Source organism: Pleurodeles waltl, chromosome 10 (genome assembly GCF_031143425.1).
Source record: "Pleurodeles waltl isolate 20211129_DDA chromosome 10, aPleWal1.hap1.20221129, whole genome shotgun sequence".
In the NCBI taxonomy this organism is placed as follows: domain Eukaryota; kingdom Metazoa; phylum Chordata; class Amphibia; order Caudata; family Salamandridae; genus Pleurodeles; species Pleurodeles waltl.
In genome coordinates, this window is record NC_090449.1 from 186,465,111 (window position 1) to 186,492,686 (window position 27,576).

The 27,576-nt window shown below is 40.7% G+C and overlaps 2 protein-coding genes across 8 annotated transcripts in view; one reads left to right on the forward strand and one right to left on the reverse strand.

Annotated features, from left to right (window-relative positions):
* Positions 1–18,727, reverse strand: part of CLEC16A (C-type lectin domain containing 16A) — a 462,030-nt gene extending 443,303 nt beyond the window's left edge. For 2 of the 3 annotated variants that reach the window (XM_069210165.1, XM_069210163.1), the window contains exon 1: positions 18,430–18,725. In XM_069210165.1, the coding sequence (XP_069066266.1) occupies positions 18,430–18,509 (80 nt within the window). In that variant the 5' untranslated portion in view covers positions 18,510–18,725. Of the gene's footprint in view, positions 1–18,429 lie in introns of all 3 variants that reach the window. The other variant, XM_069210166.1, reaches the window with a different exon arrangement.
* A 107-nt stretch (positions 18,728–18,834) lies between these two features.
* DEXI (Dexi homolog) overlaps positions 18,835–27,576 on the forward strand; it is a 137,410-nt gene continuing 128,668 nt past the window's right edge. For 4 of the 5 annotated variants that reach the window (XR_011199072.1, XR_011199070.1, XR_011199071.1 and 1 more), the window contains exon 1: positions 19,182–19,369. The gene's annotated coding sequence lies outside the window, so the exon portion shown is untranslated. Of the gene's footprint in view, positions 18,920–19,181; positions 19,370–27,576 lie in introns of those variants that run through there. The other variant, XR_011199073.1, reaches the window with a different exon arrangement.

A 27,576-nucleotide genomic window follows, 5' to 3' on the forward strand; every position in this document is an offset into this window, starting at 1 on the left:
CTCTTTAATGGATGAGTGGAGTTTCTGACAACAAGGGTGATGTTTTCAGACACTTTTTAAACTTCTAGCGTGATTCATACACATTAATTGCATTCAAAACCTTTACATTTAACAACTGTAGGTGAAAGAGTTTGGTTAATATTGCTAGTAAGTACCACACATAGTAATGTTCATTTGAAATAACTTTCTATGAACTTATGTTTTTTAAAGTCTTTATGACTAAACCCCCCCCTCCCCAAAATGTTCCGTATCCATGTGCACTTATTGTGTAGGGCAAAAGTATAGAAGCTGTGGACAGTGGATAAGGAAATGTAACATGTTTAAATAATATGTGTAAATTTGTATATAGCGGAAAATATGCACCATGTGTTAAAATTTGCTATATTTTTATTACAGTTTGAAAACGTCAAATAGATAACTTAATAGAATCAAAGTTTAACTTATATTTATGTTTTGGTAAAAAGTTGATTTTACTGCAGTAATGTAGGTAAGTAAGTACATCTGTCTCTATCCTAAATATAGGCAGATACAGATAGGTAATCAAAGTAACAGAGGAATACATTAATGTAAATACAGGTGTTTTTATATATCTGTATATACTAAACACACTCACGAAACCCTGATGTTTAACCTTAGAAACTTTGACAAAGACTATCACATAGACTGATATATTGAAGCATACACAGGAACAGACTCTCAAACATCTAGTCACACACTGATGCATTCAGTTAGACACACAGGTGCACTGTCATGTATACACTAAGTCACCCAGGGACACTTTTATGCATAGAATGATACACACAGGCATACAATGATCCATAGACTTATACACCTGGGTACACGCTCAGGCACATAGTGACACACCTAGGCAGACACTTTTGCATATACTAACAGAGCGAGATAGACTGGCATGTGTACACTGACACACTAAGGTACATACTGATGCAAACATAAACACATCCTGCCAGTGACTTGTGTATACACTAATACACCCACGTAGACTGCCCAGCACACATTGTCACACCCATGGACACTCTTATACATACAGTAATACACAAAGGCACACAATGATCCATACATTAACACACCCAGTTACACTTTCATGCAGATAGAGAGACACAGAGGCAGACACTTCTGCATATACTAACACACTGAGGTACACTCATTCGTACACTGACACTTCCGGGTACACACTGATGCACACAGTAACACATCCAGCCAGACACTTATGCATACAGTGACACACCCATGTATACTCTGTAGCATACAGGAACACCCCCAGGGACACTCTTACACATACACAAAGGTACACGATAATCTATAAACTGACACACCCAGGTACACTGTTATTCACATAATGACACACTCAGATACACACTTATGCATATACCAACATACCCAGGTATACTTTCATTCATACATTGACACAGCCAGGAGCACTCTATTGCATACACTGACAAACCTACATGGACACTGATGTACACACTGATACACCCCAATACATACATATATATCTATATATATATATATATATATATATATACACACATACATACACACACACATACATACATACATACACTGACACACCCAAGCACACACCGATGCATACACCGACACACCAGGCAGAAACTCATGCATACACAAAGACACCCAGGTACAAACGTATGCATATACTGTAACAGCCATACATATACTACTGCATACACTGGTACCCAAATGCAAAATCATGCATGCACTGACACACCCACACTGAAAAACTTAGATGCACACTGATATAGAATAATACATCCAGAGACACATTAATACATACACTAACACACCCAGATACATGCTGGTCCATACATTGAGAGACCCAGGAAGACAATAATGCATAAACTAACAAGGCCAATGATATAGTAATGCTTCCATTCACACATCCAGGTACACACTTTCATATACACTGACACACCCACGATCTGACTTTCACATACACTGACATATCCAGGAACACAATTATGCATAGATTGAGACACCTAGACAGAAACTGATTAATAAACGTATACATGGAAATGAAAAGTTATACATGCACTCACACAGGTATGGAAATACTGATAGACTCAAACACAGCTCTCTGTTTGATTCAGTGGTGGTTCTAAGAAGAACTGTTTTTTGTAGATCTTATAGAACAAGTTTTTTTTTTTTTTTAATTTTTCTTTTTCTTCCCAGACAATGTATTGGAAACTTGGGAAGGACTTAAATGCAACACTTTTGCATTAAGAAAGCACAACTGTGTGCAATACCAACTTCTCTGAAGAAAAACATTGTGAAACAAATTGGCAACGGTGGATTTTCACCTGCAAAAATAAATTGTTGACATCTTTAACTTTTAAAACCACAAGATTATGGCAGATGCTGCAGGATGTTACCATTAGACCTAATTCGATGCAAGTGGCTGGCATACTGATGTTCTGAGGAGTAGCTTGGCTAGATGATGATGTGCCAGGTTCAGCATCGAAATGTGTCAGTTCTTTTTCTCTCATAATTCGTCAATATGCCCCTTGTGGATGGTGCGCAATTGCTTCCACATACTCTACGTTATGTGGCTGTATTTCTTTGATGTACCATGAGACAGCTCTTTTTCACAGAGGCTGCATTTCACAGTTCCTGCACTGATTTTTTGTCCCCACTAGGTATGGTAAAGAAATTGTCATACACCATTCTCCTTCCCAGATGCAGAAGTAAAGAAGATACCTACTGAGTATCATATTTTTCAGGAATATCTTGGGACTGTACAGGTGGTGGAGGAGCTCTCCTTTCAGCCATTCTGGAAACGTCTGTAGCTGGAGGATCACAGCTAAGATGCTTCTCCCTCAACAGCAAGTAGAATAATAAATGTTTTAGGGAGTGGCCTTACTCAAAACTAGCTGTGGTTCAAAAGTAACCAATGAAATTCCAGATTACTCTTCACACATCGAGCTGCTCTGCGGTTCCTCACTGGAGTCGAAGTTCCCTGAAAATTGTAATATAAGTTTTGTGTTGTACTGTAAATTAATAAAATGTTTGTGGCTTGTAAATATTTCCTGTCTTCTATTTATATGGGAGAGAATGGGATGCATATTGTATATATACATTTTTTTAATATCAAGAACCCGCAGATCCGAACCACAGATTCATTCCAGTCATGTGATTGGAGCGGAAACCATAGAGCTTTGCTGCTCTGCCTGTAGAGAACGGCGGATGGCCCTGCGGTTCCAAAATTAATTTAAAAAAAATAATAATAACATTACAATCCTACTTCAGAAGTATGTAAATACTCAATAAAGTATAAAACAGTAACAGCACCACTTTTTTTTAAAAAAAAGAATAAGCCTGTTCAATTCAACTTGCAACAGTGTACAGGGTTGGGGTATTTCATTGTGGGAGGCAGCTTAATGAAAGGATTCCCAATACTTTTTCCCCAGACTTCTGGGGTTAATATTTAAGTATTTAAGAGAAAAATATTATGAATAAGTAAAAAACAAAAAAACATTATACACAAATTACAGTTATGAAATGCACATAAGCAAAACGTAGGAATTCAATGAAACTACCAAAGGTTAAAGGGATATCAAAGTTAAGAAATATAATTTTTTTTAAACATAGAAGATCACTGAAAACAAACAGAAGGTTACATGAATGTTATAGCTAGGTTCTGAATTTACTCGTACAAAACTGTAGAAAATCAGCAGTTATTGTTTCCTGATCTAACTGTACCTTGTGCTCCCGTAATGCACTGCTTATGACTTCACATATTCCATCACTTATGACATCTCAAATTACATCACTGATGACATCATCAATACAATCATTGTCACACCCTGTTATCGCCCCCATAAAGACTCTTCTCCCTACACACACACAGTTGCTCACAAACTTATTGAGGGAACCCTAAAACTACTGACACACTGACTGATTCAATGACACAGCAACTGACACATCCAGTCACCCACTCATTGAGCACTCCCTCAGGTAGTCACACACTCATACAGCTACTGAAACACCTAGTCACATACTAATACAGTCACTGATACATCCAGTAATACAGCCATACAACAACACGCATACTTAATAACAGAATTATAGAGGTACTCACACACCCACTCCTTCACACATAGAATCACTCACATACCCAAACACTCAGCCAAACAGTTCCTGACACACCTACTCAATGACTAATATATTTACTTACACAACCATTCATTTACTAATACAAGGACTAACACAAGTATTCGTTCCCCTGTACAGTACCCACTCACCCAGACACTCATCCATGCAACCCCTGACACACTAACTCAATCACTGAAATACCTACTCAGACATTCACTCACTATTCTATAGACTCAGTCATATAGCCACTTAGTTATACATACAGGACTTATACACGCACTCACTCATGTATGCAGTCACTATCTCATCAACTCACTCAGCAATACATGGACAACCATCCACTCACCTATATAAGCACTTACACACCCAGTCACTCACTCACCCATACAACCAGACACCCATTCACTGAACCAAATGCAGCCACTAACATACTCATTTCCTCACCCATAAGGCTAGGTACATATCCAATCACTGTCCCATACACCAAATGACTCAACCACTCTGCCATCCATAGAGCCAGTGAGAAAACCCACTCACACATCGATACAACTACTTACACTCAATGGATGATGTCAGTATTATAATTTGAGATGTCATAAGTGATGTAATATGGGAGGTCATAGGCAGTTCATTACGGGAGCGCAAGTTATAGTTATCTCAGGAAACTATAACTGCTGAATTTCTACGGTTTTGTACAAGTAAAATCAGAACCTAACTATATCGTCCATGTCACCTTTGTTTTTTTCAGTGAATTTCGAAGGTTTTTTTATTTCTATTTTCTAACTATAATGTCCCTGTAACCTTTTGGGTTTTTCAAGCATATATATATATATATATATATATATATATATATATATATATATATATATATATATATATATATATATATATATATATATATATATATATATATATATATAAGACACACACACACACACACAAATACATATATACACATATTACCTTGTGGCAGTTGCCACTAAGTAGTTATAGCTAGGTCCATGTTTCCACAGAAAAAACGTGTTTTGACTTGCCTATATTTTTGGCACTGTTTAACAAATCTTCACAAACTTTTCCCCCCAAAAAAGTACCCCAGAGATTTTTTGTTGCACATAGGAAGGTTTTGTGTGATATGTGAAGCGGGCCAAGAAAAAGAAAGGGAGGGGGTCAAAAAAGTTGTGTTCCCCATGTTAATTCGCATAGGACTTTTGAACTCAACTACAGCCCGAACCACTGGACGGAATTACACCACATTTGGAAGAAAGCTAGCTTTCGGTATGCAGATTGTGCTTTTGCTTATTTGGTCTAAATCTATTCAGCAGTTTTTGAGAAATTTAAACCTGTATATCTCTGGCTGCGACGACTTTGCAAATAATAACGAGCTCGTGCAGGGAAGAGCACAGCTCTGATTGGCCGCCAACAATGCAAACAGGAAGTGTTGGCAGCCATCTTGGCATAAAGCACTAACCTATTCGTCCCACAGAGACACAATGTTGACCAAGCTGCTTGTTCCCAATTCCACCTAAACGCTGACTGCCTCCCACTTAAATACACTTAATCAGCACCACAACATCCAGAGGGAAAGGGGGTGGATGAGAGAAGGAGGGAGACACTTGGATCACAGGGCTGGATCTGGATGCCTAGTGATGGTTTATCTTTCCTATGATAAATTACACATCAGTCAAATAACTAATTTCTCATAACCCATGTATACTATACCGTTAGAATATGATGTACAAACTAGATGTACCTGTTGGGGTCCCCTTTCCTGCTTTTGAAGGCTCTCCCTGTCTTTACGAATTTTCAGAAACTATGTGGATTACCTGTAACAAAATAAGAGCCTTGAACCTCCTCTACTGTTGATAATTACTCCCACGGTGATCCCAGATTAGTCCCTCATCACCACAATTAATCCTACCTAGATGTTCCTTGCCGTTCAGTGGATATCTTATGAGTTTCACCTTGATGAGATTTCCTAAGATGCTGACTCAGGCATTTACATAGGCAACAATAATAAGAACAAACTCTCGGGGACCTAGATTCTCCAGATATTCATGGGTTAATCATTGTTCTGTGCTAGTATTGCGAGGAACGCAATTCAGTGTTTAAATCACACTGAAAACATAGGGTTTTTGTTCTAATACTATGTATGAAAACATAGGATTAATCAATAGTGTTCAACTTTATAAACAGCTGACTTATCACTGTGACATCATAGCGTAATTCTGAGCATGGCAAAGATAAGCTTCAACTTTGTTTAAGCACCAAACACAGAATGTTCTGCATCACCAGCAAGAATTTATAATAAATCAAATGCTACTTTGAACTCAGCGATAATAACCGTATTCACAGTACATCGTATAGCTAACAATAGTAATGCCACATTAAAATCAGCAATAATGGACGTAGTCACAGTACATCGTTTTCATAATTGTTCAATAGAAGCTCCTTTCTGTGGTCTAATGCAAGCAACTACAATAAGCGTTATAGCATGACAAGCGACGAACATCCCAATGTCCTTAAAACACAAAGATGTGCCCTTTTATGCGCATTGCATCCTGTAACATTTGCTTATCAAGTTTCAAGTCAGCAATTATCACGTTATTGCAATAAATGTTCTTAAATCGAGTGCAGGGTGTTTCTGCCTTTCTAATGGTTAATATCCTCGGTCTCTTCTTCCGGAAGTGACCTTCAAGATGCTGGAGAAAACAGAACGTGAAGATCAAAAGCGGAGGACCAGAGATTTCTTCTCTGCAGCTGGTGACCTCTGGAGCAAGCAATTTACTCAGGCCGGGTGTGGTTTAAATACCTGATGCATCCAGCCACACCCACTCTGAGTCACAGGGATGCTGGAGGCTCATGCAACTTGTGTTACCAAACAAATATTAGTTCCAACAAGCATTGGTCTCTGGAAACAAGCAGTGGTCCCTGCAAACAAGCAGTGGTCCCTGCAAGCAAGCACTGGTCCCTGCAAAGGCAAATGATCAACTCAGAGGTTTTTTACCGGGGCATGTGAGCTGGGTTTGCAGCCCCGACACTTAGGACTCGGCTTCAGACAAGTCCCACCAAAAAAAACGCAAAAAAAAAAAAGGATAGGGGGCCAGGGTAGAGATAGCCTGACCCCCTTAGCTCTGGTCCTGGAGTCCCGACAGAACAAAACAAAACACTTAAAAAAAACAACACAAAATTCACAGTGAATTTGCGATGTTGCGAATTTACAGCAAAAATAAAAAATACAAAATAAAAACACAAAAAACAAGCACGGTCTCCGGCATTTGTGTTTTTGAAAGACCACAGGTGGGCCAGGTCCTAGGAGCATTGAAAATTGAAGGGGGGGGAGACATAGGGCTCCCCTCCAGGACTTATATTTGCCCCAGGGACTGCCACCTCCATGGGACTTTGTTGATATTACATGTGAGGGGGCCATGTGGCCCCCTCACATCCCCGGGAACCACCACCTCTCAGGGGCAAATTCCTAGGTAGAGGGCCCCCCTCAAGGAGCTATTGATGGCCTGAGGACCATCACCCCCGGGGGACGGCTGCTGCCCTGTCCCAGGGTGCCCACCCCTAGGACACAGCTGTTTGCTTTTGCTTAGTAGGAGCTGACAGCTCCCACCAAGCAAAAGCAAACAAGTTCACTTTCTGCAAGTGAGAGCTGTCAAACAGATCTCACTTGCAGAAAGTAGACTTTTCAACTGTCTTCTATGCATGCGCGAGGAAGACAGATGAAAACATTGGTCCAGAAGCAGGGCTCTGCTATTAAAATCAGATGTCTGCTTGGGGGAGCAATGCCGGCTCCCGCAAGATGTGGGGAGCCGGGTAGGAAAGCTGGGTCCTTGAGGCTCTCCCCACTGTTCTGTTTCTATCTCTCTCTCTCTCTTTCCCTCTCTCTCTTCCATCCCATAGTGGGACACAAAAGAGAAAGAGATTGTCATTGCAATGGCCTCTCCATGCAATTACTTCAAGGCTTCAAACTGGCAAGAGGTTGGGACGAATGTTCGAGTTAAGTTTGGATGCACAGCCGAACAGAGTCACTTCTGGCCTAATGGTCTTGTGCTGGCCTTGTGCTGTCACTCAGGAGGGTGAAGGTTCAAATCCTTGTATCGCTTGATGGTGTGTTTATTTACTAGTGTTTGGACTGTTAAACCTTCTTAGTGATGGGACATTCACATTTCTTTCCAATCACATGTGTGGGTTGACTGTTATAGGTATGCCGTGAAGCATCCCAGTAAGGAGTCACCTATGGCCTAAAGGTTAATGTCACAGACCCTCACACTGAAAGTTGAGGTTTCTACTCCAGGTATGCCTGTGGTAGTTTTTCTTCTTTAATTTCTTTTAAACTTCAAAAGTTTAAGGTTCCACTGAAAGTTGATCTCACTCATTTTAATTGACAAATACATTTTTCTTTTAAATTTTTCCAGAAATTTCTCATTCTAAGAATTTAATCCATCAAAGCCTAAAAAACTCTCTCTCTGTTGCTCTCTCTCTCTCTTTCAATTTCTTTTTCCCACTCACACACCCACACAGACCCTAACGTACCCATCCACAGACCCACTCAGACTCACACACCCACTCACAGACCCAATGAAACCCTCATAACCCACCCACACTGACGCACCCACTCACAGACCCACTAAGACACTGATGCATCCACTTGCACACCCAGATACAACCTTTCATATCTATTCTCATACCCAGAGAGACAGGCTGTGGCCAACTCCGGCTGGCAGTGCGCAACGTGGGGTTGGGTTGTTATAGGGGTTGGCAGCAGGGCCTGGCCACAGGTCGGGCCCTGCTGCCAACAACCGCCGCACACAGCCGAAGGCCATAGGCAGCGGTGGTTGGATTAACGGATAGCAATGAAAATTACTTTACTTTTTTTTTAAATATAGAAATTCACGGAAAAAAACCACAAAGGTTACATGGACGTTATAGTAAGGAAATAGAATTTTAAAAACATAGAAATTCACTTAAATAACTAAAGGTTAAAGGGGCATTATAGTTAGGCTCACATTTTAAACATACAAAACAATAGAAATTCACCTATTATAGTAAGAGTTACCTCAAGTAACCCTAATGTCGTGCCCTAAGGTAACTATAACTCGCGCCCTGGCTCTGCACTGCTAACTACCCAACAAATTACAGCACTCATGACACCTTTGATAACATCTTTGATAATATAACTGTAGTATTTGAAGTAAAAATGTTGACAAATCATATTACTGTGCTGGCGGGGCGCAAGTTATAGATACCTACCTTATATACGAAACCTACCTTGCAGAGCGATCACTGAAGGTATCTGAATCTTTACTGAGTAGGCACGGTAGTGAAGGAAGAAGACACTAGATTGATGGATTCAAACTCCCCTTTCCTCCCTCCCAGCACCTTCCCAGCCCCCCACCCACCAAATCCCCACCAGTGGATACGAAATTGGCAGTCACTTTGAGCCTAGACTGCAGGAACATCTTGGTGATGGGGATTAGCTAGCATGATTGCAGAAGCTGTATAACAACACAACCATCACTGGAGCGCTAAAAAAAGGCAGGCTGCTGGGTGGAAAAGGTAAGACTTTGTGCACTGGCTGGAAAGAAGGGTCCATTATAGGCTTTTAATTCTGATGAAAGTGAACAATTTAAAGAATAGTAAAAGAATGAGGGAAGGAATAGTATTAAATAGGCTGGAAGATGGATTCCACTAACTATACAATGCAGAATGAGATCTGTCCCATTCTCAGGCACAATAGTGGTCATCCTTCCTAACTCTGAGAAGCAGTTTTAGTCTGATGAGAGATGAAATGAGAGAGAACGTTAGACAGGGCAGCGTGTAAATGTTTAGAATCACATTTATTCAATGTCATGCCATCTCTGGCTCTTTCAAGACAGACCACTCAAAGGAGAGGGTAATTGAGTAGACAATAGCTGAGGGAGTTAAAGACTGTTTCAGAAGATTAAAAAAAGTGATTGAAAGACCTTGAGTACACATGTGGGTATATCCCCACAGTTTACGCAAGATTTCTTTTCAGAAAGATACAACACGTATCTTATAGGCAGAGAATATAAAGCACACAAGTCTAGGAGCAATACCCTTCTCTTTCAGGTTCTGGCTCCATGAAGACATCTGATATGAACAAACGGCAATGTGAATGTCATTCCTATTCGGAAAAGAAGGCCACAACATAAGAATATTTAAATTACCAAGACACCTGGCATGCCAACAACAGACAGTAAGGAAGCGTCATCAAAGAAACAAGAACCAATCCTGCTTACAAAAGATAAGATGAACTATCTAACAGACCTATAGGAAAAGCGAGGACAGACTTTTACTGATCAGCTCTAAGCAGTTAAAAGGGAAATGACCTCCACAATGAATGTCATTGCCAAAGATATACAAACAAGTTGAGGAAGTGTAAGTGCCAAGAGGAAGGTGGCCATACGTTCAATGAGTATCACAGCGAAAGCAATTCAATCCACAAATGCAGCAGTCTCTGAAGAAGAGCGAGAGTTCCATGAGCAATAAAACGACCTAGAAGACCAATCAAAAGGGGACAGTACAACAATAGGAAATTAGTGATTTAGGGAGGGGGATGTTATACACTTCAAAAAGTGCAAAAAAATAAAAAATAAAAAGACTTTTCAGGGGTGGAGCATGAAGACCTTTGCCCGGATCATGACTAAGAGATATTCCTCCTCGCCAACATTAAAAGATACGATTCTGACTGACGCAAGACAACTGGAGGCGATTAACTGCAGCGGTAGCGAAATATAGCTCTTGCAAGACTTGCCACAAACAATTCTAAATATCAACTCTGGGCATGGGCCACAGAGCCGTCAGACCCTAGAGGTGCAGTTACTAAATGATTAGAAATAAGACCAGACTGAAACAACGTTATGATATGTTCCTTTATTATTTGCACTTTTTAAGCAGAACTTCTAGTAATATTTGCTAAAGAGAATGGAAATTTACCAAACATACAAAGTTGTGCAGTCACCGTTTTATTATATGCTGATGGCTTTGTAGGTGTTTGCAGAAAAAAAAAAAAATTAACTGTTGATAATATTAAAACCAAGTAGTACAGTTTGAGAGAAAGAACGTTGACCTTACATGGTAACAGGGAGAGGAGAAAAACTGAGGGAAAGTAAATGGTATAGGGAGTTTGATGTAATATTTGATTCTCTATTTAAAGGGAATGATCATCATATTGCTGTACCTAGAAAGATTAATGTGGTTGCTATTTCCTATTTCAGTTTAACTAATTATACGGAGAATTAACCGTTCAACCAGCATTACCAGTTCATTAACAGAAAACAGTTACAATTGCAGGGATGTACAACTCCTATCGCCTGACACCCAGGACATATTGTTTGAGGTCATGGGCAACACGTTTTTATGTTTATTTTGTCCCTGGGACATTTAGGCCCAACCCCCTGCAGCACAAACTCTTTGGCTGCCAGTTTACAGATGAAGAGAACTGTCTACAATTGAGGTAATATATCTCCATAAGTTGATGCTCTTCAAACTTATATTGATGGTTCATTAATAAAAAGCCTTCATTATTATTAGGGTGAGCACTGTAAATAAGCGTTTTAAGGTCACAGTGCACTACTGATAGTGGTCCCAGTTAAAAAAAAAAAAAAAAAAAAAAAAGTGTACACGTTTGAAATGTTTAATAATATGAGGGGAAGTATAATGCTCCCAGAATGCTCTCTGATTAAATGTAGATGTTTGCAGAAGCTTGTAAGCAAGAGTGGTGATTCTTTGCTTTCAAAATAAAATGTTCAGAAAAAAAATGCAAGTATAAAAAAAGTTTTGCTACTATGAAATTTTAGGTGCTATTTCATTCAAGCATTGTTTAGTAAAACGTGTTGATGCATGCTAGCATTTCCAAAAAATGTTCTTAATGGAAAATCATTGTAACCGTTTTCAATAAGATCATGGGAAGCATGAAAATAAACAAGCACTGGCAAAGCCAACTGATCTGATATTTGTTGTGATTTTTTTTATTTTGTCCATGCGCGTCTTGTTTTGACATGGCTTTTGTAACACTTTATTGTTGTGGGAGCTGCCAGGCCCTCACCATTGTAACAAACACTGGCAAAAAGAAAAAAATGTTTTTGGTCTCAGAAAGCTCACATTGCCACCAGTGGCGTAACAAAGGCCACAGACCCCCTCCAGAGGGTCCCCTCAGCACAGCATCTGCCCTGAATGAATCTGGAGGGGGAAGGGAAATTGCTCCATGTTCTTTGCAGCGGGGGCCCTCAAATTTCATTATGCCACTGACTGCCACAGTAGTTCCTGGCACTGAACATAACTACTTTGTGTGCCAATATGCTCCTTGTGGAAGAGCAGAATGTGATCACTCACAGTAAAGCCAGCTAATAGATAGAGAAATAGAAGTTTAATAAAAACAAAATGTCTTTTTTTAACGCCAGACCTAATTAGGGACCTAATTCTCAAAGAAAGTCACAAAAGTGCATCCATGGTATATGTCTTTGAAGTGGCTTTCGTGAATTCACAAGAACTTACAGACGTAGACCAGGAAATCGTACTCTTAGAAATAAAATGTGAACTATATTATAATACAAGCAAATATGCATGTGTAGATTTGCTCATGTGCAAATCTATTGAGCATTTACAAGTTCACATTCCCTCCAGCCACTTTTTTTTCCAACCCTGGAAGAACTTCTACTTTTGCCATTGTCAGGAGTAAATTTCAAACCTTTCTCATTATCGGAAAAGATTAGAGAAGAGCTGGTGAAAATCCTTAAGACATGCAAGCTAGTAGGTTTGCAGTCTCAAAGCCCTTTCAGCCCTGGAACTATTGTGTACCGCTTCCTCCAGCCCCAATATGTAGATCTGGGGAAAGGCGGCAAAATAAGGAAGTTGCTACAGTAGGTTTTGAAATTGCAAGTATTCAAGCCCTACTAAAGCAGTAGCCCTGGCATAAATCATAGAGCCTATTATCAGAGCTCTTACATAATGAGATTGTTGCCATAATGTGTTCCCACACTACATGGCACCAAAGGGACAAGTAGATATTTTTTACAGGACAAGTAGATTTAAGAAGTAACCTGTTCCATGGAAAAGTAGATATTTTATTAAATTTCACACCCCTGAAGTGTTTTCTTTCCTTTGTGTGAAACATGATCTATATAGGTCCTTGCCTGGGAGGTGATTGGAAGGTGTACCCATGACTGAGATAAATAGGAGAGTCATGTTGTGACACAGTCCTTGTTACATCTCTTTTTTTCCTGCAGTAAAAAACTGCATTCTCAGCCCTCAATGACATCTTGTATTGTTTTGTCCTTCATTTTACTGAGTGCAGCGGTTTCACATGATAATGTTTTGATATTGGGTTCAGATAAAATAAAACACACTGTATTATCTCTCAGTGGTTTAAAGGGTTAAGCGCCTGCTGCAGAGATCCACATGGAATAATCCTATTAGTGAATAGATACGGCCAGTATTTTATTGCCTTTGTTGGTTGGTAATGGGAAAGTGAATCTGATTTAAGCTGCTAAATGCCACATGTAAAGCAGCGAGTAGCCAACCATCTGAATATACTAAAAAGGAAATAAAATTACATGTAGAAGTGGGCAAGCAAGCAAATTACCCACAAGCGCCAAACCAAGGGTCTAGCTTGACTCCAAGAGACCGTGCGTGAGCAGAGCCCTAAAAAGCATGCAACACCATGTTAAATGTGACAAAGTCTCAACTAAATTCAAACAAACGTATTTCTTTAATATGCAAAGATTTGCCTTTAAATTGTCATGTTTGGCACTGTATTGAGAGACACTTATTGAAGGTGGTAGTGTTTAAAGATGATCTTTGAACCATTTCTGCCCCAGGCTGCGCACTGGAGACAATGCCGTTAGTGACCAAAGAGGCAAGTCAGTTGTCATGTGCACTCTATATATACGTCCCACATTATTATAGTTTCAGAAAAAAAACAGTCTAATAAAGCAAAAACAATACTTTATGGTACAGCTTGTATTCTTATCTCACGTATTTGAAGGTGCTTTCATATGTGATAATGAATTAGGAAGGAGGATTGGTGAAATAAAACAATTGCCTAAGATTATACAATCTGATGAGGTGGGAAGACGAGATTTATCCTAGTCTTCTGGTTACACTTTGAACAAACCAGTGGCTAAATGAGTATCCGTCTGTCTCTCCTTTTTAGCGCAAATATTAATGCTTTGATTTTAATTGTTTGATCATACGGAAGCAGCGTGGATAGCAGGAAGAAGCGACATGAAAGGTCAGCTCGTTTTGGGCCTAAGGTTCCCAGAGGACCTTGATTGAAGCTTGCAGCTGGAGGTTTCTGTGGCTCGCCCAACCCTAGCTGCATGTCCCTCCAAGTGACCGGAGACCAAATGATAACATGTTGTATACATGCAGAAGCACGTTCGAGTCTAAGTGAAACTATCTCGGCCTTTGATCCTTCCGATCCTATAAAATGAGTATTTTCTATATAACAGTGATGCAAGGTTTACGAGCTACACAGTGGCAGGATGGTGGTCCATACTTCAACACCGTTAGTAACACTGCAGCCTTTTCCATAAGTCTACAGTTGTTTTGCTATCACGTGAAACAATATACCTCATTAAGTAAGGATAAAAGGCTGACTTAAACGCCGGCGTGTTACTCTTTTGTGGGCGCTCAAGCCACATGTCAGCATGCTTTGGATGTGATTTGAAGCAAGTGTTCACTCTGTCTTAGTCCGATGTTTTTTTTTGCTTCTTTTCTTCCTCCCTGCTTTTCAAACCAAAACCCCCAATTAAGCCACATTCACTTATGTGTTTGTTGTGATTTATAAAGTACCATCTTGCCGCCTTCTAACTAGTATTGAACCATAACACAAGCAGAGCACAAAGGAAGCAGAAATTGTAACTTGCAGATAATAGCTATGTGTGCGTCTACAGAGTGTGTTTAGCAAATGTCGAACAACCTTGGCCATAATTGACTAGCGGCAAAAATTCACGTCCTTCTGCAATGACCACGGCCTTGAAGTTAATTCTACGAAAACAAAGTATATAATCTTTGGTGACAATAAACACAAAGTAAGAAAGAGAATCTTTACGGAAGGGGTAGAGTTGGAGAGAGTTGCTGAATTTGGGTATTTGGGGGTTCGACTGGAGGATACGCATAGATGGCCGGCTCAGATAATTAGGGCACATATGTCTCTGAAGCAGAACCTGGGTGGTGTTCTGAGATTTGCAAATAGGTCCCCTAGGTTCGCAATCACTCCAGCAATGGAAATATACAAGCTACAAGCAAGAGGGAGTGCTCTCTATGGAGCGGAGCTATGGGGACATGGTAACCTGAAGGATTTGGAGATTGCTGAAAACTCTTTTATAAAGTCTATCCTCAGAATACCCACTAGTTCCCCTACGTTGCCTGTCCGCATGGACGTGAACTTAGACTCTATTGCACATATAGCAGCGCTGAAACCAATATTATACTGGATCAGAATATGGTCCCTGGACACACTTAGCCCATATAGGACATGGTTGAAAGCTCTGATTAGCGAGAACTACACTGGAAAAATCCCTTGGTGCAATTACATTAGAGCTAGTCTGACCAAACTGGGGTTGGCCCATTTTTGGATGGTCCCTTATGATCTACCCAAAAATGCGGTACATATTGTAAAGGATGTATATTGGCGGTGGCTAAAATTGGGAAAACTAGCAGAGGTTCCTTTAGGCAGTTTGACAGAGAAGTTTACATCAGTCAAATGCCACTACGAGTTTGAATCGTATATGGATCTGATTACACTCCCTCGAGCCTGCGCCCTTTACATCAGATTCAGGCTAGGCTCGTTACCGCTACGTTCTTTCACCTGTACTTGGTCTAAAGATGATCCTTATGCCAATTTCTGCCCGATGGGCTGCGGCCTTCCCGAATGTAGTGCACACGTACTATTCCATTGTCCTGCTTATGATAAACAACTAATTAAATGGATTGTACCTCTTTGTAGAACCATGGGCTTCCAGAATAGGTTTGCTGCCCTTAGAATTTTTAGGTCAAATACCCAGGGCATGGTGGCATTTGCCTTAGCCAGCTACTTAGATGAAATTTGGCGTGCTAGAACAAAAATGCTAAAGTCATCTCTTAAATAGGAGCCTATAATGGGAATGCTTTGTACTTTCATCCTATTTATCGGTTTTAACTAGGGATATATTTGTTCTATGATATTTATTATGAAAAATTTTACATTTTTGCACGATTTTATAATATGGCACGATTTTTAAAGGGAAAATGTTTTATAATCTAGGACTTTTATACATAGTTTATTTTTGTAAAATTTTGAATTTGTGATGCGCTTTTATGGTATTTGTGTTTTACCAAAATAAAGCTCACAATGATGATGACTAGCGGCATGTTAATAATCAGACATTTTGAAAATAAAAAGGAACGGAGCTGGAACTGTAAGAACACTACACACACCTAATAAAATAATCAAAATTCAGTCTCCAACATTTCTACCCATCAAAGGGTTCACAGAGCTGGTGATATAAGGGACTCTAAAACATCTGATTTGACTAGCTGCTCACTGGAGCTAAGAAGCACTATAATCAAACACACCAAAGCAATATGTAAACAATGTGTAACAAATGACAATTTGTGAATCGTGTGATTACATTACATGATGCCCAAGCAAAGCAGGGAGGGATGTGAGGCAAGGGTCAAGCAATGAGGAAGCAAGCAATAATACTGGAGGGGATGGTGCAAGTAAAACAAAAAAGGGGCAGTGACAGTGGATGGACACACAATGGGCAAGGAAGCAGTACTTGGGCTACACTCCAAAGGGACAAACATAAAGAGGAAGTGAAGCCAGCACACATTGGGTGAGCGCTAAGACCTGTGTATGTAAACACAATGTCTTGCAAGCGACATCACATGTGCTGACCCAGGCGAGACGTAAAAATCATGAATAAATGAGGTAAAGGGTCAGTACAGAGCCCAAGCTTCACTTGAGGTCACCAGCTGTGACCGATTTTTAAAACTGCTGCATTAAATATAAACTTAGAAGATGGCAAATTCGGGGAACATATGAAACGTTGTAATTATAGCAACAACGTAAATATTTATAGCAGAAAGGAAAACAGAACCAATACTTCAACTAGCCAACACTTAAAAATAGTAACTTCAATTATGGTAATTGCGTACTATTATTGGGCGAGCAGTGCTTTTCTTCCCTGTTGCCCACGAGTGAAACTCTTGCGCCAATGTTCACAGTAGCACCTCTTGCAACCCAGTGCCCGAAGCAACTGCTCTGTACATGCAAATTCAATCAGCATCACCTCTCAATCTGCAATGCCAGAAGCAGTGCTCAATATCTGATGTCTTCAAAAATACAACTGAAGATCTGATACTCTTGACGGCACCTCATAACAGTCACTAACTTAAATACAACCAGGTCCTTCGACCTGCCATGATGCATTAATCGTGGCACCCCATTATGCAGCGGAGGATACCTGGAATTCAGACACATACACACCCCGGAAGGAAAAGATCCCTACACATCTCTAATAACTGCTGCACAAAGGACCACTTCTTATGCCATCAGATTTATTTTTATGAAACATCTTTTGTAGCTTATCTTGTCCATCTCTGACCTCAAAAACAGTCACTATGCTGTTGTGCCAGTAAGCACATGTGCCACCGGCACCACCTCTTCGTAAACCTTACTCTTGGCAGACTACCCCTAAGACCACAGCAACTACGCTCATAGGCCAGTAGGACATCCCTTTTCATGCACCGGTTCTATAGGAAGCGACCTTTGAACCCTGGTGTCTACGGTACTGCAACCAATATCTTATTATAAAACCCCCACAGTGCACATTTCATATTGAACTGTCTGTAGAGGCACCTATCCTATCCAGTCCCACCGGAGAACCAGCCTATGCCTCCAGGAGAACCGCTCTGTGCAATAAGTGCCACCTTTTATGTCTACTCTTTATAGTCGGTTGAAAAGCTCAGAGCACCACACAGGGTTCCTACTGCATTTTTTCTCGGGGGCAGATACATGTTGTGCTTTTGTAGATGAATAATGCTACTAATTACTACGCTTACGCCTGAAGAACTAGAATATTTCAAGTCTCTTTCGTTTACAACCTGATAAAGCTACTGCTTCCACGTAACACAACTGAAACACAATGTGGCAAAAAGCAACAAATGAGCCGACTATAAAAACAAGTCCAAGGTAGGTAGGCCTGCTGGACATGTTACGAATTATTCTGTGCCGTGGACATTGTCCACAACGCGCCTACACCGCGTCCCCAATCCATGGTCACTCACTTGAGGTGGTCCAGAGAGTGGATACTGCGGGACGAGCGCCCAGGGCCCCCTGCGCCCCAACTCCGTGACCTTCCGAACATGTCGGACACCTCCGGAACCGGTTACTGCATCCCCCGGGACCAGAAAAGGAACAGGTCACCGCTGCTATGTGAGGTGACTTGTTTTTTCCTGCAACAGCGACACGGAGTAGGAGCGTCCATAGGAAAGCCTAAGCCAAACACTCCCTGAACTACAAGTCCCGGCGTGCATTGCACCTAGATCTGCGCAACAGAAACCTTGTCGCTAAGTGACACAGATAGGCTGCACAATAGTGTCTGCAGCGTACCTCACACAACACACTATTTGCGGCCATCTTGGAACTTACTTTAATTGGACTATGTCCGTCTTCTCTATTACTTTTGACGCCGAGAGTGAAGAGATATACGATGTGCGCTCACATAAATTCATTTGTGGCGGACATTTTGATAATGGAACCATAATTTAGAAAACTGTAAGTCAAGATGATCTAATCCAAAATTAAATTGTCAGTACAATTTGTAAGCATATTGTAGGATTATATTTTCTTCACTTGTAACGTCAAGTTCTAGAATGTGACAAAATATTTTGCATATAATTTTCCAAGAATGTTTTCCTGTATGAAAAATGAACGTATTTACGACACTTCTCTGGTCCTTATCCCAGATTTTTTTTGTTTTACTGGCTGCCCATATTTTCATCTGGAGAGCGTTAAATCGCATCCCTTTGTAATATGGCCGATCTTCGCATAAAGCTATCACTTGGTTTGGCGTCCAAGTCTTTGCTGTTAAGTCCCGCCCCCTGTTTCCTCTCTCAGACTGTCAAACTGGTCTCTGCAGATATAGAAACTGCGGACTTGTGGAAGCGGTAAAATCAGGGTGCTTAGAAGACATGCGAGGAGGCAGCGGTCTACGCTGTAACCACGGTATGTACGGTGGTCCCTCGACTGCTTCAGCACCGCAGAAACTGTGGGACTGCCCCCTCTGCCTGGGAAATGGTGCTGGAGCTCGAGCTGCAAACGCCAAGAGGCAGCATGATGTGTGAACAGTAATAATAATACAGTTTAATGATAAGACGCCCTTCTGGGTGAGGGCCAAATCCCTAATTTGCACACTAAGCGTTTTGGGCTACTTGCAGTTTATGTGGGAGGCGATCACGTTACCAGCTTTGACCTGCATCGGGCAGAGCTCTGGCTTATGTTATTTTAAGGCACATTCATGCCACCGAGCAGTACTGAAGTTAGAGAAAAAATACCCATAAATTGGAAGTCAAGGTGTGGCAGAGGAAAGGGGGTTGGGTCACAAGCAGTGGTTGAAGTGCATTAAAAAAGTATTGGGACTGTGATGTCTCGTGCAGTGGGGCGGCATTAGTGAGCTTGGGGGGAGTGGTCAAAGGTGAGGCTAAAAAAATCAAATATTTTGTAAGTTTTTTTGGTCTTTCATTGTCATGCTCAAAATATTTAAAATAAAATGGTGTTTCCAAAATATAGATTGTAGTAATACCCAGAGTGTACGTTATGCAATTGTTTGAATTACTTTCCCTTTAACACTTCCAAGTGTAATAAGTGCAATATAAATATAGTTACAATTAAAAGCACGCACTTCACAGCCATGAGTGCCATGACCTCCCTTAACTGAAAAAGCCCAGACTCCCTCACAGATTATATAATGTTCAGATTTAATGCCCAAATCATTAATAAAGCTGCTGCTCACCTGGCATAATACTCACATCCTTTATATTCATGGTCATGCCTTGTCCCACTCCCACCTCTAATTAACACTATGACATAATGGTCTTTGCTGATAACAACATTAATTAGTGGCAAATTGTTTTAGGCTGCACATAGTCTCCCCACAATGTCAAAGCTCTTTCAGAGTCACCAGGATGGCACTTCACAGCCCAGTTGTTAACTCTTTGCATTACTGTTCCAAAAGAAAGATATCTTTGTAATCACAGTGCTTCGATTGAATGGGTTAATTTATGCCAGTACCGGCTCCAAAGCATCCTTTACATTTGCAGATTAACACGTTGCATACATTTGTATTACTTTCAGGCAAGCAGGCGGCTGGTCAGGAAGGCTTGTTTATTGTTTAGCTGAGAGTCTGCCAGGCTCTGGTTTAACATGACAGGAGACTCTTTGAATGACACTTCAGCTAAGACATTTACACTGCCGGAGTTAACCGTCCTGTAACAGTTGCTTTTTTTACAAAAAGTAGGAGAGCAGTGTTTCATACATCATAAAATTATAGGCACATTGTGCCCCCTCCGATCCTGCCCACTTTGACCACTGGTCACAAGGGGTGGGGGGAGCTTGAAAAGCAGAGTCAGGCAGTCAACATACATTTATTTTTAAAACGTCTTCTGCAAAGAAATTGACAATCAGGATACATTGCAGTAAATCTATTATAGTTTACTTAATTGGTCACAGAGAGGGTGCATTTTGAAATATCCTATATGGTTAAAACAACATACTTATGAGATCTTTGTGTGCCTAACAATTTTGATGGGGTTATAACAGTTGTTAAAAGAACTCTAGTGGTTAAGATAGTTCTTGGAGACAAGTGTTTTGTGCGTCACAATTTTGACTGTTAAAGTAGCATAAAGGGTTAATGTGCATCCTGAAAAGCACATCATGTAACATGCAGATAACATATTTGTATTTTATTCAGATAGGTAAGTTGGGCTATTGCTTTTGACACAGATCATTTTGTTACTTCTAGTTCATAAGTTGAAATAGGTCTTTTATAGCACAGTGATCTATTTACCAACGTCATGGAGCTGCATGCAAACTGTAAATCATGGGCTTAGATCCTTACTGTTTTCTTTTTCAGTCTGTGTTATTCTCAGTTTGCAAATAAGGATTCCCTTTGTAAGTAATAAGGTGTTTTTTTCATACAGACAACCACAATCACAGCGTTATTTTTTGTATCCCGAACGTGTGTTTCTCTCGACCATTCACTGTAAACATATGATGTCTCCAACTATGGATGATATGTGATCCTACATCTTACAACCCTTAGAATCTCTGGACATCAATTTACACACTTGTATGATATATTGAGCTTCTGTGTTTTATGTAAAGTGCTCTGACATCTTACAATGGGATGAGTAGCAATATAAAACAATTAAATAAAAAAAAAAATAGGTGTCTTTTAAATCATTATTGTGTAATTACTCAAACACACAAGCAAATCTTTCATTCTTGTAGTGCATGCACAGTTCTAACAAAGTAAAAATGCTGCCTCCTAGTCATACTTTCTCTAAAGTACTTGTGAAGTGATAAAATGTGTGCCTTTGTTAATTTGGCACCTAGGTGTCAGGCTCCAGATGGATGGCTCTCAGCCAAGGTGATAGTTGATCAAAACAAGCCTTTGCAATGCAATGGGTCTCACGTTTGCTGGAATTAGAGCTGTTAGCATTGTAAACTCCTAACCAGACTTTTCTTGCCACATAAATTGAAAATGAAAAGTAAAACAGTTTCACGTAAGAGAGCTGATTCAAAGCGCCACTGCATGAGCATGAAGGAGGCACACAAAAGGAAAAAGCAGTTTGCTCGCAGTCCAACATATCGACAAAAGTGCAATTAGCCATGCAACGGGGTCAATGTCCAAGGCGGTAACCAAACCACCCCAAGGAGGGACAAAGGTGAAGCATTTACCAATGATAACAAAGGGCTTTTGAAGGGAATGCCCATGAACAAATGATAGTGATGGGCATGAGGTGGGCGTGGTTAAAAGCCTCAATAGATACCGACACGTCAGAAAAGCAGCACTTGCGCGCTGCTATGCTCAACCTAAAAAGGGCTGATGACCCTTTAAAACACGCCTTTGTTTGAGGCCCAGTTGAAAGTAAAAATAAGAAATCCCTCTCTGTGCCTCCGAACAGAATGCAGGCAGTGTGAAAGCACTGCTAAATTATACCCCATGTCTGAAAAGGGAACCTGGGCAAACTCAGCATGTTTTCCAGAAATAGCTGCCAGAACTGGATCCAGCAGGATCAACTTACTTTCAAGCACTGCCCTCAATCAATTTAGGGGCTAATTTCTTCATTGCTCTTCAACCTGTCCAGAAACTATATTGTTGGTTGCATTGTCACCTTGCTTCCTCCAGAGTTGCTGTTTTTTTTATTTTTATTTTTTAATGAGATGTTTCACTTGCATGACAATGAATGCACCGTTCTGGGTATTCAAGATAATATTTTGAAATGAAAGCAACCAAATAAAAATTTCTTTAATCTTATCATGCCCTGTGCACAGTCTCTTGCTCTGTGCGGTCTTCATGTTGTTCATTTCTTTCGTATAGTTTAATGTGTGTTTTTTGTGTGTGTATTGTTATCTATTTTATACAGATGTTTCTACCCCTGAAGAGACAAATAAGCACCTTGCAGAATCTGTAGCAGTCTAGTCTGTGGCATTATTAAAACATTATAGACTTAGGGGTATGTTTAAAGTGGTGGATGACACATACGCACTATTTAGAGTGTATACGCATTTCATACATTCAAAATATGTCAGACAAGACATCAGCTGCTCTTCTGGAGGATGTGCTACAGCCACCTAACTCTTAGGAAGGCACTTGGGCATGCATACCGACATGACTCTACATTTCTTACTTCTTTATCCTTCAAACGTGTTTTTTTTTTTTTTCTTTTTTTTTTTCTTTTTTTTTTTCTTGTGTGTGAAGGCTAGGTTCTTTCCAGTGAGGTACATTTGCTTGTCTCTTACATCCCTGCGTTGCTTCCTTGCTTTATTATCTTCCTCAAAGTTAGACAATCTTTCTTCCATAGAATTCCTGAGTTCTCTAATTCTCTGTTCTTCAGTTGACTTGGCTATCACCTCTTCTAAGTCTTTTATTCATTGCAGAATCACTTCCCTGTCGCTCAGGCACTTTCTACCAACATTTCAGCCATCCACTTTGAGGACACTACACTAACATCTGTGGATTTGAGTTCTCAAACGAAGGACTAACTAAAAAATTGTAAGGGTCTTGGTGTTCTCCCTACATTGATCTATTTCTGAAAAGAGAGTTCCTCTTACCACTTTCTTCATTTTCTTTATATAGCTTAAAATGTAAATGTAAAAAACAGTTTCTTAATGAACTCGTGAACAAAGCTTCTTTGCTTGTCCTTGGTATTATCTCATTTGCTCCACCTGATTCTAAAAACAGTTCTTCAAATCACACAGAAATTGTAAAAATGTTTCTTGTTTAACCTGATTTTTATGGGGGCTAGTTTTGGAGCTGACGCTTTGGATTTAGGAATGAAAGACAGCAACAGAAACTGATACTCGCCCACTGGGAAAAGATAGTTGATGTATATGTCCAAATGTATGAATGCAGAATTTTCTGTCATTTAATCCAAACAGTACAAATGTTTTCATTAGTATTGTGTTTAAAATTGAATTTGGGTCTTTGTTCCTGTATTCGATGTATGTTCATTCCATCTAAATTTGGCTATAGGTATAGTTGTCAGATATAATTCTTGCCATGTGGAGAAATGATAAATTATGTCTGTTGTTTCACATGTTGAATGTCTCCATAATCGACTCACGACCTTGAGGGTGAGTGTTCATAAGACCTTTTAATAGCATTGCTGGCAATAATGGCAACCCTATGTGCCCACTTTAGATTGTGTGAGTAAAGTTCTATCTAATGTGAACAAGCAGTGACTTTTGCTTAACCTTTAGAATAGCATAACTAGTGTTCAGCATGGATTAACACCTCAGTAGGACACTCGTTGCCGGTGGATCTGGCACTGTTCGTGCCAGCTCCTACCAAACCATATACATAAAGCTGGTGGTGGCACTTCAGCAGGCTGGAATGCTTTTGAAGGCCCAGTCAGCTTTTGTGACGTGCAACTGCTATGCATCTGCACGCTCGCTAGCCACTATAAAACATCCAGGAACTAATACTACAGCCTTTAATGCAGCTGTCCAATCTGGCATTCGTAGGATTTATAAATGGTCAGTCCACCCCTACCAGCTGGCTTTTGAGCGGATGGTGCCCAGAGCAGCAATCGTCTTTGGCACCCTGCTTCCCCATAGACCTACTTCTTGGAAACCCTCCGTACCACCAGGCAAAAGTGCCCCACATCTATCCATAGCCACTCTTTCAAATACATAACATTAGTTTTAAAGTGCTGTTAAAGGCTGGCTTTACTAATCCACTCGGCTATCTTCATAAAATACAGATCTGTCTTTGCATCGGGCATAATAACCCTCAGTGCTACTTTATGGTGATTCAAAACTGCCACTAGACAAAACTCCCACTTCTCTTTCTAGCAGGAACATTAGTCGCAAGACTTATAATGACATTTTCATTGCTGTCTGAAAGCTGCACGCACAAGAGCTCTGCTGCAGGTGCTTTTAAATCATACTTTATTGCTAAACACAGCGTCCCCCTGAGGTCAGTGGCCCCTTTTCCTGTCAGCTCCCAAAAACTACACAATGGGGGTCATTACGAGTTCAGCAGATGGTTTTTACCATCCCCCGAACTTCCGAAGGGGAGGTTACTGCCACACAGGCTACCTCCACACCGACCCCAGTAAGAGTTTCCCGCTAGGCTGGTGGGCGGAAACCTCGGTTTCCGTCCGCCAGCCTAGCGGGAAACACGCTACAGCATTGTCACCGGCTTGTAATCGAGCTGGCGGAAAATGATGTAGGCTGCAGGGTGCACCAGCAGCCTCGCAGTGTTCACTGTCTGCCCTGGGTGCTGGCCTGGGGTGGGGGGAACCTGCACTGCCATGCCAAGTGCATGGGCAGTGCAGTGCCCCCCCTGGGGCCCTCTGCACCCATTCTCCACCAGCATTTTCATGAAATTGCTGGCAGAGAAGAGGGTCGTAATCCCACGCTGATAAGGAACACCACCGACTATCAGACCGCTGGGATTTCTCATCCTGTTGGAGCTGGTTGTTCCCTGGCGGCCTGACCGCCATGGTTGTAATGTGGTGCTCGGACTGTCTATTAGTCTAGTGACCTCCAGACTCGCAATGACCCCCTTATTGTTTTTAAACCATACATGTTTTTGATTCTTGTAAGTACAGTTACATAGCAATGCTCTCCTTCAGAAGGCTCCACCAATGACAGCTTTTCATCATAACACCTCTCTCACTGCTTGCCACTGTTGACTGGTCCTGAAGATTTTATACCCTCACCACTGCTGCATGAAACAGTAGCTACATTGAAAATGTCAGAAATTGTTCCCTGCATCATTCCAGCAGTAGATTCTACTTTCAGAGCAGTGTGTGTTGCGAGGCTCAAGTGTGCCTATATATGCTTACTGCCCCACACTGCATACTATTTCATGCATGGCAATTAAAGGACTCGGTGGATGCTGAGTACCATGAGGCCTGATGGAGAGATTGGTTGTTGACTGAGGGCAGAAGAATGGGAATTGCCTCCACCTTCCATCATCCATAAAGGAACGTTAACTATCACTGTACTGCATATAGAACAAAAACATCCCTTGCACATCAAACAGCTTACTGTGTATGGACTTTTGCACAGAACCCAATGTGCAATACAAGAAGCACAGTGTACAGCATTAAATACACAAGATATTATTGGCAGCGTTTCCTTGTGACATTGGCAAGATCTGAAAGGATCCCATCAAGAGTGTAAACAGTGTAAATTAAACTTCTTATTGATCTTTTTGGTCATTGCACGTTACCACTCACAGTGGATGTGAAATTCATCTATTTTGCTATGTGCCAGTGGGATTGGTCTCAAATTGGCCTACTCATCCTAGAGAGAGCAAACGTGATTCAATTCAATATAAATGTTTGCATTTGATTTTAATATCAATGTAACATATTTGCCCTAGGCAGAATGGCATGTAGAGGAGGAATGATCCTGGTGAAAGGAATCTGTATGCCAGATCTTTTTTGGAGGGCAGTTGGTCTGTCACTTGAAGAACCACAAGAAGCTCCTTTCACACCAAAGACTGAGCAAATAACATTATAAGTGACACTGGTCTAAGCTTATATCATCTGTCCTTTTTTAGGTCTGGTATTAGCCAAGGCTTTTGTTTTTACTAAAAAAAATATGTTATATGCTTACCTTAACCCCTTCGCTGCCAGGCCTTTTTCCCCTCCCATGCCAATCCTTTTTTTGGCTATTGGGGCAGTACGCACTTAGGCCCTCATAACTTTTTGTCCACATAAGCTACCCATGCCAAATCTGCGTCTTTTTTTTCTAACATCCTAGGGATTGTAGAGATGCCCAGAGTTTGTTGGTTCCATTAGAGGAGACAAAGAAATTAGCCAAAATACAGCTAACATTTCGTTAAAAAAAATGGGAAAAGGGCTGCAGAAGAAAGGTTGTGATTTTTCCCCTGAAAAATGGCATCAACAAAGGGGTTTGTGGTGCTAAATCACCATCTTCCCAGCTTTCGGGAACAGGCAGACTTGAATCAGAAAACCAAATTTTTCAACATAATTTTGCCATTTTGCTGCTACATACCCAATTTGTACTCATTTTTGTGCTTTCAGCCTCCTTCCAGTTAGTGACCGAAATGGGTGTGAAACCAATGCTGGACCCCAGACAGCTAAACATTTCTGAAAAGTAGACAAAATGCTGAATTCAGCAAGGGGTAATTTGTGTAGATCCTACAAGGTTTTCTACAGAAAATAACAGCTAAAATAAAAATTGAAATTGAGGTGAAAAAAGAGCCAGTTCTGTCCAAGTTTTCTTCTATAACTTTTTCCAGCTATGGCAGATTATTGAAAGGAAAATATACAGTTATTTCAGCTGGACTATTCAGGTTGCAGGGATATATAAGGCTTGTAGGTTCATCAAGAACCCTAGGTACCCAGAGCCATTAAGTGAGCTGCACCTTGCAATGGGTTTTCATTGTGTACAGCAATTCATTTGGCGAAATATAAAGAGTGAAAAATAGGTATCAAGGAAACCTTTGTATTTCCCAAATGGGCACAAGATAAGGTGTTTAGAAACAGTGGTTATTTGCACATCTCTGAATTCAGGGGTCCCCATACTAGCATGTGAATTACAGGGCATTTCTCAAATACACGTCTTTTTTTACACACTGACTTACATTTGGAAGGAAAAAAAGTAGAGAAAGACAAGGGGCAATAACACTTGTTCTTCTATTCTGTTTCCCCCAAGTCCCCCCCCCCCCC